Raw genomic sequence first — 12,771 nt, forward strand, 5'->3', positions numbered from 1 at the left:
TAGAGTCCCCACGCGATGCGCCGATTGAGGTTAGTCGCATGAGTAGTTGGACTAGTTAGATAGATCTGGTTGTCGTCTTTTACTCTTTCACGACTTATCAATGCTGTCGCTGTAAGACACATGCGACCTTAGCCCTAGGCCTGGCGCACTATAGTTGTAAGGATACTTCTGTTTGACTTTGGAGTTTCGACTAATGAAAAATTACAGCTACCTCGAGATAGAGCTTTGCAAAACATACGAAGTCCTCGTTCAGCCAGTTCAAATCATGACCGTAACGAATTGAAGTGTTTTAAGGGAGATCCTCGTACCTAGATTCCAAAACGCGCCGGATGCTCGAGTCTAGGTAACTAAGATTTCATAGACTTGTCTTGATTGGTATTTCCCCTTTACCTATCCTACCTATGCTCCAATTCTTTACCTTCCCACGTAATTACATGTCTTTGAGTCAATAGTTAACTTGGGGAATAGGATAATGATTACCTACTTAGAGGTAGGTAGACGCCAGCGCCAGGTACTCTACCAATGGGAACGTAGCCGCGATGAACAGAAATGCTCTTACGCCCGATTAGAGGATTGTACGTCCAGGGAGTGTTCCCGTTAACCGTATTAGTAGAACCATTATCTCTGCCTGCTACTGCAGGTACGCTGCATTATTCGCAAGCGCATAACGTGTTGTCCATCTAGGTACCATATAAAAATTGAAATAGAGGGATGTAGACCGGTTTTCATTAGCATATCTTAGAATTCTTTCTTCCATCTTAAATCTCACATCACAATATTTTCAAATTAGCAACGCTGGTTATATTGAGTTTATTAAATATTCCGCTGAATTCTTGGTGTTTGTTACTGTTGAAATCTCGCTACAGTCCCTTCATTACCCATGTCTATCAAAAGGTTACCAGTACCTGTTATAGATTATGGCCGATTTATCAAACTCCGAGGCTAATTCCCAGACCATGCGTAACACGTCAAACGGACTGATGCGCCCTCAGTCCCATGCTGGATATTTCCGGGCCCAAATATATTCTCACCAAAACTTGGAAAACCAACTTTCCCACCAAGAGCATCTCGAGAATTGCTTAAGAATTGAGCAAGTTCAAGAGCGACTTACCCAAGTACCTGGCAAGGTCCCTGGGCCCAGATGCAGCGATATCAAGGCAACTCTTGACAGGGTAGACGATATTTGGCAAACTTCCTATGAATTAAGAGATAGAGACGTCCGGCGTATCGGCCTCGGACATATATTGAATACTAGTGCCCCGCGAGTTGATTCGAACCTTAGGCGTCCTGTCTTAAGTCAAGAGACAAGTATTACATGCGCCCAAGGCATACCTGGCTCGAGCCGGGGTGGGACGCAGCATATTCATATAGCTGGCCACCAACCGACGGTGAGCTCTTCCTCAAACCCAAGGCGGAAGAGGATAAGGAAAAGAAAAAAACATGGCGACGACGATGACGATGACGATGACGGGGTTTCTCCTAGCCACGGAAAGAAACCGGCTTATCTGAAAGGTCTGCGTCCAAAATTTGCCTGCCCATTCCTTAAGGTGTCCCCCCTTTTACCTCTCCATTGCCATGATGAAGGTGGCTTTGCAGATACGTCTCGAGTCAAGTATGTCAGATCCTAACTATATGTATTTAATACCGTTCTTACATTTTAATAGGGAACACATTTACCGGAAACATCGAAGCCCTCAATGCCTGCTCTGTGGTGAGGTCTTCGACCGGAATGAGGAATACAGAGAGCACCTCCACATGAGGTCCTGTACGCCTCCTGAAAACGGGTTCCCCACACTTGTAATTCATAATGGGCAAGAAAATGCAATGCGGAGCCGACAAGGTTTGCGGGGCTTGTCGGAAGAAGAGAAGTGGCATAGAATATACTTGATCATCTTTCCGGGAGCCCACCGTCCGTACCCGTCTCCATGTAAGTTATCTACTATGGCTACTCTAATGCTCAAGCTGATCGGCCCATAGATGTCGAAGAACATGCAGACTACCAACTGCAAGAGGCACCGCGGCAACCACAAGAACGATCCCATGAAGTACAGCAAATGATCACGCAAGAGATACGACAACAGTTGGAAGAGGTACCACAACAGCCGGAAGAACTACCGCAAGAGCTACCGCAATCACCGCAAGGGGTATCGGGACAGCCTCAAAGTGTACCGCAACAGCTTCAAGAAGTACAGCAAGCGATTCTACGAGAGATACGACAACATCTGGAAGAGGTACGGCAAGTAATACGACAAGAAGTGCGACAAGCAGTACAGCAAGAGGTACGGCTACAGTTTCAAGAAGCATGGCGGGCGTTTCCCCCCTATTTACCTCAACAGCCATGGCAAGATGATGGTTCTCTCCCAGGCATAGGTGCTCAATTCCCCATCCAGGGGAATTCTAGTGGTGAATATAACCATATTGGCGACGGCTTTATTAACCCTGTATTTCTACAGGGAGAAGTGCCGAATATGTCCGAACAAGTACCAGAGGAAGACCCATCAACTCATCTGGTCGACTAGATACCGGATCCGATTCCTCTTCATGATCTTCTCACCTAGTTGCCTGGCCCCGGCTGTCTCTCGAGTCTTTGTCTGGTTATATTTGGACGATGTCGTGGACGTTGCCTCTTAAGGTTTACATTATTTCAACTATAGGAGGGATTCTCCTGCTCAAGGCACTCCATGCTGGCATCTATCGGCTACGGGAGACATCGACTATCTTGGCCTCTTGGGCTTAATCCGTCGCATCGATATCGACCAAATCTTATCTTTCATACCACGATCATTAACTAAGTGATATGAATGAATTTGATATATACGTTTCTCCTTGCAGCTCATCCGAAGTAAACGACTAGAGCAATGTTTCACTTATCTTCCTGATCCGACTGCCTTATATATCGAAAACCCAACTACTTACGACATAGAGATGCCCGTCCTTTCGAGACGCATGAGCTACTATTTCATGAGCCGCCACGACAAGCTTCAATGCTATGATGACAGACGTTATACCTTCGAAAGTTGCCCATTTCGCAGGCAGCGGGATGAATGGCATCCCAATTATGACTAAAGTTGGATGCTCATATTTATATTAAAGCTTCCTTGCCTCCAGCTTATACACCTTAAATGTGGGCCTCTTACTCTTATTCTACTCTACTTCTTTACATTCGTTATTATCAAGTTACGCAAAGACCTTCACCTTTTTGATAACGAGACATGACGAGACATGAATCTAGGACTGGATGGGTGATGTTGGTATGCATATAATATATATTACTCGTTGTTTGTTCACGGTGGCTCTATATACATGACCATGCCTTAAGGAGCTATGGGGCGGGATGAACCTGAACATTAAAGGGTCTTATGTATGATTACATTAACGACGTCACTAATTTATGAGATCGATCCTGGCTTATCAGTTATGAGGGGGTTGAGGGATTGAGAGACTATCATATTCGACTACTTAAGCTTCTATTTTTCGACGTAATCGGTGCCTCCTGGACAACTCCCTAACAGGACTACTGTTTTGATCCAGAGGGTTCCTCTAAGGCTTTCTGTGGACTTTCCGGACATGCGTAAAATGCATCCTTATTGAATATGGAAAACTCTCTTTCGACGTCGGTAGACTTAACGCCAGTACCGAGACACGATGGGGGCCTCTAACAAGGTGTAAGATTGGGCCGGGTATCTCCCGCTACTAACCCGTCTGCCTGTCTCTCGCCTTAGTGCTTACTTCCCCGAGTTGAGACCAATTAAAATGATACAAGTCTTTTAGCCTCTCGCTCAAGAGCGGACTGGTATCTGATGCCCGCTGATTCCCGTGGATCGGAGAAGCTAGTTACGATCGTTTGTGGAGACACTTGTCGGCACCACGCCTGCACGCCCGGGCTGCCGGGGTTGACGGTGGGGTACACGAAGCCGCTCGGCCCCGAATTTAATTTGAGGCTCTGTCATGATAATGCTGGTAGTTTGGCGGCCCGCAATGCCAGATCTGACTATGCGCATGAGCATCCCTGCAGGAAATATTAGTTGTTCTACTGTAGGTAACGGTAAAGATCTTCGCTTGCACCTATCGTTGGCATTCTTGGCGTCCTTGAAAAGACTATCGGCTTATGAATTCTAGTGGATGGCTGGCGTACAACTGGGACTGATTATCGTGTGTGGACCCAGGTCCCAATTCCAACCACTCTTCCCAAATCTCAGTCTATGACCTGCATGACTACCTAACTAATAATGCCTCAGGTAGTTATTTGCGGAAGGTATGTCCACGCTACGCTTGCTCCCTGTCTGCCTTGCGGCTCTTAGAGGAGAATTCAGGTCGGACCTGAGGAATTATCACCGGCCGAGACTTTGCTGTTGATGATCGCCGCGGTCTTGCGAGCTCTCGGTAGTTTTATTTTGGTAGATATGACTAGTATATCAATAGCTCTATCGATGTTGTGTTTCTACAGAATGTGGATTATAATGTCCCTCCCCGTGATCCCAGCACCTAGATTAGGTAGTCATCGGGCTGTAGTTTCTGTTTGGGAAAGAGGGATGGAGAGGGTCTCCGGAAATGATGTCGGCGTTACATGTACGGGGCTGAAGATTATGTAGCTTACTATTCACTGAATTATTCACTTGCATAAAGCGAGTAGGCAGCCAATATAAAAGGCATAACTACCTACTTCGTACAACAGTGTCATAATGCCTGACTTTCAGCTACCACTGTGGGGAGTTAGAAAAGCACAATATTCATATTTACTCAAAACACCTTCTTAGACCCTTTCCAAGGGGACGTGTAGTAGTTTCTTCTGAATAAGTATACGCCGTTTCTATTTTTATTCTCTTTTTCATCAAGACCTTCCTACCTCCATAATACGCTTCACTATCTCATGCGATTGCGCGGGCCTTCTATTGGCCGTATGCTTTGCTGCCCAACGCATCATTCCACCTAAGGTCTAATAACTCTGTCTTTCTCTCGCATGTGAAGCGATATGTTGGTGTGGATACTTTCACTTGCTTGCACTTTCGGATGAATACCTACATACCCTAACACCTTTCTATACTCTTTTCCACAGCAACAAGCGTCATAGGAATCATTAATCATGGGCGATGACTGGTGGGACGACTTTTCCAACAACCTTGCTACAGATCTTGCTCCCCTTATCAGCCTTTTCGGGGAAAATCCGACCAAGCAGTATCTCAGCGAATGCTTAACCATTTTAGATATTGTTATATTCTCTATGGCCCCCCTTGGAGTTATCACTGCCGTTGTATCTGCAATTCGAGTGTGTGGGACACCATCGCTTAGAGCTTTCGTTGGGAGAGCTCAAGAGGGAGCCGGCACAGTTGAAGCAGAATTATGTTCATCTACTAGCCGTGACGTTTGTGAGCTTTACACTAATGGAGGTATTGCTCGTGTTTTCGGTCGTCCTAAGCTACTCGAAGTCATACACGATCCCAAGTATTCGGGCAATGCATTTTATCCTACAGATGGAAGCAAGCTAACGGCTGGTATATATTCGTTCCGGCAATACATCAAAACAAAAAACGGAAGTGAAGAATGGAGCGAGACACAAAAACGGAATAAATCTTCGGGATCGGACGAAGAGAACCATGTCGGAGCAAAGCCAGCACGTTTCGCACCAAACCCAAATCTTTCCCTCAATGTTGGAATCAAGCCATTAGGTCGTGGTTGGTTTGTTTTTGCGGCCATACTAGGGATTATGATGCAGTCTTTCGTATTGGTATGGGCAGTTCTCACAAGATACCACTATCAATGGACACGAAACCCTAATGAAGGTAAACCATAAATCCCATGTCTTCGTTTTATTTCAATGCTAAATACTAATTTTAGACGACTATGCGGTCCCGTTGATGGTAATCGGGACGATCCTACTTTGCCTCGGAATGGCTCTATGTGCTTACTTGATCGAAAGCAAAACTAAGGAGCATGTATTTGAAAAGAAAGTTAGTCCTAACGCCAAAGCTACGATCAAATCTAGGTTCTATTGGGTCCAACCAGGAAATCAAACCATAGGCGATCAGATGTTTGACCCCTTTGGGTATTCGGACACCAAATTCCCCTTACTGAAATATATCACGTCGTACAAAGACAAAAAGGGAAATGTTACGATGGGCTATATTTGGACCGCAGTCTCATTATCCACGATAGGATTTATCTGCCAGTTTTTAGGTCTCAGAGCATGTCACTCATCTGTGTCAGTCCTCCAGCTGGGTGTGACCATCATTATGAGCATCATCCGTGCAGGGCTTAGAGCCCAGCGACTAAGGGAGGAGGATAACGGCATGGCGGGAGACCCAAACTTCTTCCAGGGGCACGAACTGGACTGGTTGGCAATCAAGATTGGTCAGTCTGATATGCCTTCTAAACCCAACACCTGCAAATGGAGGATTATTAGTACACAGAGGACAAGTTGCGCAGACACTACTATTAGCACTGCCGTAAATGTGTCTTCCTATTCCGAAGCCCAAGGAAAAAATATATCTTGTGTATTGGAAATACTTCAAGGGGTTTCAGGCGGTTTGCCTATCCTTTCTGGGTTTCGAATCCAATCATACGAGTCTAATCCAGCGGAGAGTGTTATGAAAGTGGCTGAGAAGGAGATTGCTCGGTGGATCTCAGCAGAATACTGCACTGGAAAAACTCAGCATTATTGTACACTTGATAGCTGTGAGTTGGGCCCGAATACGACCGTGAAGACGTGCTTTTATAGAAGTCGGCTTGCTCGTATGACAGGGCTGGAAGAACCAGAGTCGGAACATAGCAGTCACTGGGGTAAAAGACACATTTTGGTTCGAGATACGGCCATAGCTTTGGCGCAGGCCATTGAAGAAACTATGCAAGTTCTCTTTGCCTCAGACTCTCAGCAATCCGTCAAACTTTCTGGATCATGGGGACAAACCTTTCGCTTATTCTGGGCCATTCAATCCTCATACTCATTAGAAGATGAAACTATCCAAATGTCATTACGAAGAGAAATTAACAAGGACAGACTTCCTGAAGGTCCGTGGAAAGCTGAAGCTTCTGAAATAGAAGCTGTCCTTGGCTTATGGTTCTGGTCATTAAAAGAGAAAGAGCCGCGCGACAGTCAGGATGCAGAAGACGTCGGCTCTAAGAAGTTTGATAAGCGCATAAGTCGTATTCTATCGACTAGTCGAATTAAAAAGAATATATCGGGCGAAATACTGGATTTGTATATCTGGGGGGGTGAAAGGGAAGTGAAGATACAAGACTGCCGATTAAAGGTACAAGACGCAGATACCCAGCCAGGATCTGGAAATGTGTCCGAAGCAGAAGGAGACGAACATCAAACCAATCAAAGCTCGAGTCCGGGGAGAAACATCAACCGCGCGGAAGTCGAGAATGGAGTATGGTGGAAAGATGGATACAAATTTGTTGTTGGCGTTGGCGAAAACAGACCCCCTAGCGAATCAGACAACCAGCGACGATTTTTTGGCTGGTGTAATATGAAAGATACTTCGCTATACGATGATTTTAATGCTTTAGTGATGACTTCCAAAAGCTCCCTTTTATTAAATTGCGCGCAAGAAATCTATTCTTCATTCTTATCCGCAATTATGACGGCTGTTCAGGATATTGGGAAAATAGAAGCTAGGCGACATCAGGATGGTATTAAGGTCAACAATGAGACTGTCGACAAGATCCGGGGAATTCTTATTAAAAGAGGTCTGTGTGACGAAGAAGATGCTTTCGCGTGCACCATCCCGATTTTGAGAAATCAACATAAGCTTCAACTTCCTGACAGGATTCTGGATGAGATATTGGAATGGACCGAAAATTCGGCAAAGAAGAGTCTGCTGGGGAATAAAGGGAAAGTATTCCGAGAATTCATTGACTGTAGACTTGATCGTTCGTATTCAAGTCTGGGGTCAATAAGCGGACAGGAAAGTTCGTTTGAGAGACTAGAGGCTATCAATCAAGTCAGGCGCACCGTCATAGGGGCCTGCGAAATCTATCGTCGGGCTCTCCTGCGGGGGGACTACACTATTGGATGTTGGGGAATTCTTGGATGGCTCCGAAGGTACTCAAGAGACGAAAAGATGATGAGCATCCCACTTGTCTGGGTTGATTTTGGGGGTCGGACAGATCCAAACAATTTTCAATCGACACTTAGCCTTGCTGAGACGATCAGATGTTATGCCACCGCTGCCCTGTATCACCTACAGATGGAAGAAGGCGGGTATGAATTCTCTAACATGAAAGATTGGCTACAGAGGGATTCAGGCGTGGAAGTCAAACCAAAAGTAAAGGCAGACAACCTTGTTCAAGCGATTGAGAAATCTGATTTAAGCGCCACCCTCTATTTTCTGGGGCGGGAACCTCTCGACGAGCCATCAAAAACTTCTGCATTTATTAATGTCTGTCAACTAGGCTGGTATATGGTTGTCGATGTTCTGGTCGAGCTTGGCGCAGGAGAAGAACAAGAAGATAAAGACAGACTCTTTTATGCCTCCGAAGTTGGAGATATCAACATGGCGAGACTATTGATTGGAAAGAGAGATATGCGAAGGCAAGACAACAACAAGGACCATGATTTTCGTTGTATGGTCGTTCGCGAAGTAGCAGAACAAGGACATGCGATAATATTCAAAGACATGATACAAACCTGGAAAAGCCGGTCAATATTTGATGATGATCAGAAAGGCATGACGCCATTAAGTCTGGCTATCATATCGGGGCATCATCATATTATAAATTTACTTCTCAGCAACAGGCTAGTAAATCCTAATGACTATAGTACGGAACTACCAGCGCTTCATTTAGCCATTGCGGAAGGAAAACAGGACATGGTGGAACTACTATTAAAATTTGACCAAGTTGATCCAAACCACCACGAGGGCAACATAATCGGTTTCCCGCCGCTAATATGCGCCGTTAGAGTTCAGAATGAGTCTATTTTTGAGAAGATTCTCAACATGCAGAGAACTTATGCAGACTATTGCGGCCAGATGCGCAGGTCGGCTCTTTGGTGGGCGGCGGCCTTAGGTCTTGATTCTTACGTCCAAAAGCTCCTTAGCTCTGGAAAAGTGGACGTGGACTTAAGGGACGACAATGGTGATACACCACTCTCAATCGCGGTGCAAGCAGGTCATCGCAGGGTAGTTGACCTACTACTTAAGATACCGGAAACTACTGTCAACTTAAAAGCGGTCTTAATTGCTGGTAAAAAAGGCTATCAAGATATTGTTCAAAAGGTCCGACCGCGAATTGTAAAGAGTGAAAGAGCATTGTTCGACAATGACGAACGAATTATATGGCGTAACGTCGAAGAAAATATATCATTGGACGAATTAAATAGGGGCGGAAAAGAAATCGACTGGGATAGACTGGAAATTGATGAGAGATATATTTCTGAAGAGCTGGACTATGCTTCATGGTTAGCTAATGAGCCATTCGATGTCATAAGTGGCTATGAGCCTACTAATCGAAACTTGCCTGAGAATCAGGGACATACTTCATTCACAGGGAAAGCCCTAGACGAGGAGGAGACTAATGTTTAAGTCATCTTGGGAAGTACATTGATGCAATCCATTAGACATCTAATGTTTCAAACGCTATCGCAACTAAGAAAGGACCATGCTCAGGCACACAACGAAGCGTTATCGTCACAGGCAAGAAACGGCCCCAACCCAAAGAACATGGCAATCTCACGCGCCGCCATGTACATAACCTTGACGCACTTAGATACCACTGCTCAACCTATACGCACTTCCTCGATCTGTATTGCAGCGCGCTTGAATCTAATACGAAATTCTTCAAGACGGGCCTTCCAGATCTTCTTCAGCGATTCCTCGCTCTCACCCTCAAGCCGTATAATTTCTTCCTCCGGCATCCAGACACCCTGTATGGCGTCATAGTCTGATCGTTCAGCTGTGACACACAAGTCGAATTCCGGGGTGAGGTACATATAGCCGCGGTGATTGTCCAAGCGTATCGTGAACATCTCTTCGCAGAGATCTATTGCTCTCTCAAGGAGATCCAACTGCCAATCGAAGAACTCTTCCGTGTCAACTCTTGTTATGATATCTAGGGTGGTAGACGATCTGTCCCTGCCAAAGTGCATGCGAAAATTGATGTGGCCGACTAGGTCGGCTAGTATTTCCTTGTGGATGAGGATGGACTGCGCCGCGGGGATATAGGGGTCTCTGAAGTCGAGTGGGATCGTGCGAGTTATCTCGACAATTTTCCAGATTCGTTCTTCTTCAAAACGATTCCAGTGCATCATCTTCTCATCCCATCCGAATCGTCCTGCGGCAAGGTCGACGGCGAATTTCTCTCCAGATGGAAGTGTTAATCGAAGAACACTGTGGGGGTCCATCATGCTAGACTTTTCTATGTCATGTTCGAGTTTGCGGCAAAGTGGGCGATCGGCATTCTTGACGAGGATGGTGACTATCTTAAAGTCTTGACATAGGTCTATAAGTTGTTAGCATGATTTAGGTAATTTTGGGAATAACTTCAAAGAGAGTTTAGCTTGGCTTACCGTCTAAGAACAATGCCTTTAACGGGCCAATCAAGTACATCATCTCCCGGACATACTGATCACTCTGGACCATTATTGCATGTCGCTCTGTAGAGAATCCGTCAAAGGGAAACGGTCGCGTCATGTAAGAGCCAAGCATGGCCAATAGATATGGCTTGTGTTCTTTCAACATCGCCATGCCGCGTTCTTCCCAGCATGACTTAAGCAGAAGGGTAGTTGCTTTAGCTTCCATGATGCGAAATAAGCTATCCATGAAGGACACAGCTCGCATGAGCTGCTTGCGATTGACGCATACCGGCTTATGGGCCGGCCAGTCTAATTCTTGGCATCTCCGGCTACAATAGACCGTGCTCATGGTAATCTGAGTACCCCTTTTCAATAGACAGTCGCCGCAGGTTAGAAATAGTTTCAAAGCACCACATCGGGCGCATTGTCTGGTCGGCGACGCTGGGGAGTTGTGGGAGTTGTGGGAGTTGTGGGAGTTGTAGGAGTTGTAGGAGTTAGGAACTGGAGATGCTTCATAGATGTCGTGTCTGTCATTGTTGCTCCTATCGTTATTGCCCCTATCATTATCGTCACTTCCATTGCTGTCCGGAAAGTTGTCGCTCCTACCATTGCTACCTATACTAGTAGCGTCCCCACCATTCTCTCTCTTGCCCTCGGCGATCCCGTTGTAGTTGCTGCTTCTGTCGGCGATCCCGCTGAAATCGCTCCTTCCGTCGGCGATGCTACTATTTTCGGTCCCGTCATTGTCGTCCCTGCCATTCTTGTCTCCGCTGTGATCGGCCTCCGTATTCAGTGCTGCCAGCTCTTGTATTTTCCTGCCCTGGTATATCCATTTGCACGCTGAAAAGAAATCTCGTTCATAGGGTCCTGGGTAGTAGGTTCCAGTATGAATTACCATGTGAGCTAGGCGTTCAACAAAGGCAACATGTAGACTATGGTTACATGCGAGAACTTGGTGGGCGACCGCTATGAAGGTTGAGAAATGTGGATGGTTCGGGGGAGAAGAAGCTGCCTTTTTCAAAAAATCCTGTAGAACTCGTCGGTACTTGGCATCTATCTCGTCTATATTGCTGGAACAATTCTTATCGTTGTCTAGGGGGTCTCCCAGGTTCCTGAACAGCTCTTCTATTGAATTTGAAGGGGTGAAGCTGATGTTGCAGTCATAGAGCTTTCGGCAAAGAACGTCCATGATGAGAGTGTTATATCAAAGGTATTTTGACGAGGCAAAAAGGGTGTGGCGACCAGAGAGGAGAATGAACAAGGCAAGCACACAACCAGATCACTAATGGACTACTAGGTTGGAATGTGCGTCCTTCTATCATCGGTTAGTGATGACACCAGGCACGGTTGCGTGATTGCGTTGTTTTTGACTTGCCTGTGGTACCTAGGACAGAGACCTAGATGAATGGATCGTCCACAAGGAGATGATTAGGGTGACTGAAAGTGCAAGAGTACAATGCCAGGTCCAATGGGGAGATAATGGTTAAAATGTAATAGAAGATGTGGTAATACAGGGTTTGACTCGGTAGACTGAAAGGCAAAGGTGGGATTGGTATAAAAGAATTTTGACAGGAAGAAAAAGGATGCGGTAACCAGGTTGTCATTGTGAAAGATTCTGTCGTTGCTGCCAAACCGAGAGTTTTAGAAAACGTGAATGCCTATTTGGTCGAAGTCGCGTCTTGACGCGTTATGCCCCTATTTTGAGGCATCCCGGCCCAGTAGCGCGCCTACCTAGCAGAGCTAAACCATTCATCCAATACAAAGAGTGGTTAAAACCTTATGTATATATACTTAGGTACCTAAGACATATGAAGCTATTGTGAATAATAAGTGCCCCTTGGATGCACGCCCAGGCATCTGGTACCTTGTAGGCCCAAGAATTTTCGAATGTATAAGAGTCAGCCATAGAATTAATAATCAACTCATTGCTGTGTCTTTGAATAACTGAAAAGTTTATGGCAAATGAGCTTTAGCTATATTAGTGGTTCAGTTGTAATTATGTTTCTGGCATTTATAGCTCTTCATACCTTGACAGTGCTGTGTCTTTAGTTCCTTTTTATATACTAACACCTATAGTGAGATATAGTGAATAATACCGAGCTATATATACTCCCCCCATCACCAAATAGTCAGGTTGGAGAGACTTGTAAAGTAGTTAGGAGACATTCTGAAAAATATATATCCGGGAACTTGGTTAGGCGGATATGGGACAACAACATAAGAGTATTAAATGGTTGAAGGGTTGAAGGCTAAAATTG

The 12,771-nt window shown here is 45.5% G+C and overlaps 3 protein-coding genes across 3 annotated transcripts; 2 read left to right on the plus strand and 1 right to left on the minus strand.

Moving 5' to 3' along the window:
- Positions 1 to 403: 403 nt before the first annotated feature.
- F4817DRAFT_211957 (uncharacterized protein) lies at positions 404 to 2,704 on the plus strand. Its single transcript, XM_049298699.1, has 3 exons — positions 404 to 1,612; positions 1,665 to 1,927; positions 1,978 to 2,704. Exons 1-3 carry the CDS (start codon positions 918 to 920, stop codon positions 2,517 to 2,519), a joined length of 1,500 nt encoding a protein of 499 aa, XP_049162598.1. The 5' UTR covers positions 404 to 917; the 3' UTR covers positions 2,520 to 2,704.
- Positions 2,705 to 4,940: 2,236 nt separating this feature from the next.
- Positions 4,941 to 10,009, plus strand: F4817DRAFT_211998 (putative ankyrin repeat protein). Its single transcript, XM_049298700.1, has 2 exons — positions 4,941 to 5,780; positions 5,836 to 10,009. Exons 1-2 carry the CDS (start codon positions 5,084 to 5,086, stop codon positions 9,522 to 9,524), a joined length of 4,386 nt encoding a protein of 1,461 aa, XP_049162599.1. The 5' UTR covers positions 4,941 to 5,083; the 3' UTR covers positions 9,525 to 10,009.
- Positions 9,719 to 11,796, minus strand: F4817DRAFT_367468 (uncharacterized protein; the record flags this gene model as incomplete). The annotated part of the gene is made up of 2 exons (XM_049307127.1): positions 10,508 to 11,796; positions 9,719 to 10,440 (listed from the first exon to the last, which is right to left on the minus strand). Exons 1-2 carry the CDS (start codon positions 11,700 to 11,702, stop codon positions 9,719 to 9,721), a joined length of 1,917 nt encoding a protein of 638 aa, XP_049162600.1. The 5' UTR covers positions 11,703 to 11,796.
- Between the last annotated feature and the right edge of the window lie 975 nt (positions 11,797 to 12,771).

Source organism: Daldinia loculata, assembly GCF_022478755.1.
Source record: "Daldinia loculata strain CBS 113971 unplaced genomic scaffold F4817scaffold_5, whole genome shotgun sequence".
Taxonomy (NCBI): Eukaryota; Fungi; Ascomycota; class Sordariomycetes; order Xylariales; family Hypoxylaceae; genus Daldinia; species Daldinia loculata.

Excerpts from the sequence above, each read along its gene's own strand:
- F4817DRAFT_211957 (XM_049298699.1), top strand. The coding sequence starts at position 918 with ATGGCCGATTTATCAAACTCCGAGGCTAATTCCCAGACCATGCGTAAC. Across the intron at positions 1,613-1,664 it reads GCAGATACGTCTCGAGTCAA|GGAACACATTTACCGGAAAC; the intron begins GTATGTCAGATC and ends ACATTTTAATAG. Across the intron at positions 1,928-1,977 it reads CCGTCCGTACCCGTCTCCAT|ATGTCGAAGAACATGCAGAC; the intron begins GTAAGTTATCTA and ends ATCGGCCCATAG.
- F4817DRAFT_211998 (XM_049298700.1), top strand. The coding sequence starts at position 5,084 with ATGGGCGATGACTGGTGGGACGACTTTTCCAACAACCTTGCTACAGAT. Across the intron at positions 5,781-5,835 it reads GACACGAAACCCTAATGAAG|ACGACTATGCGGTCCCGTTG; the intron begins GTAAACCATAAA and ends TACTAATTTTAG.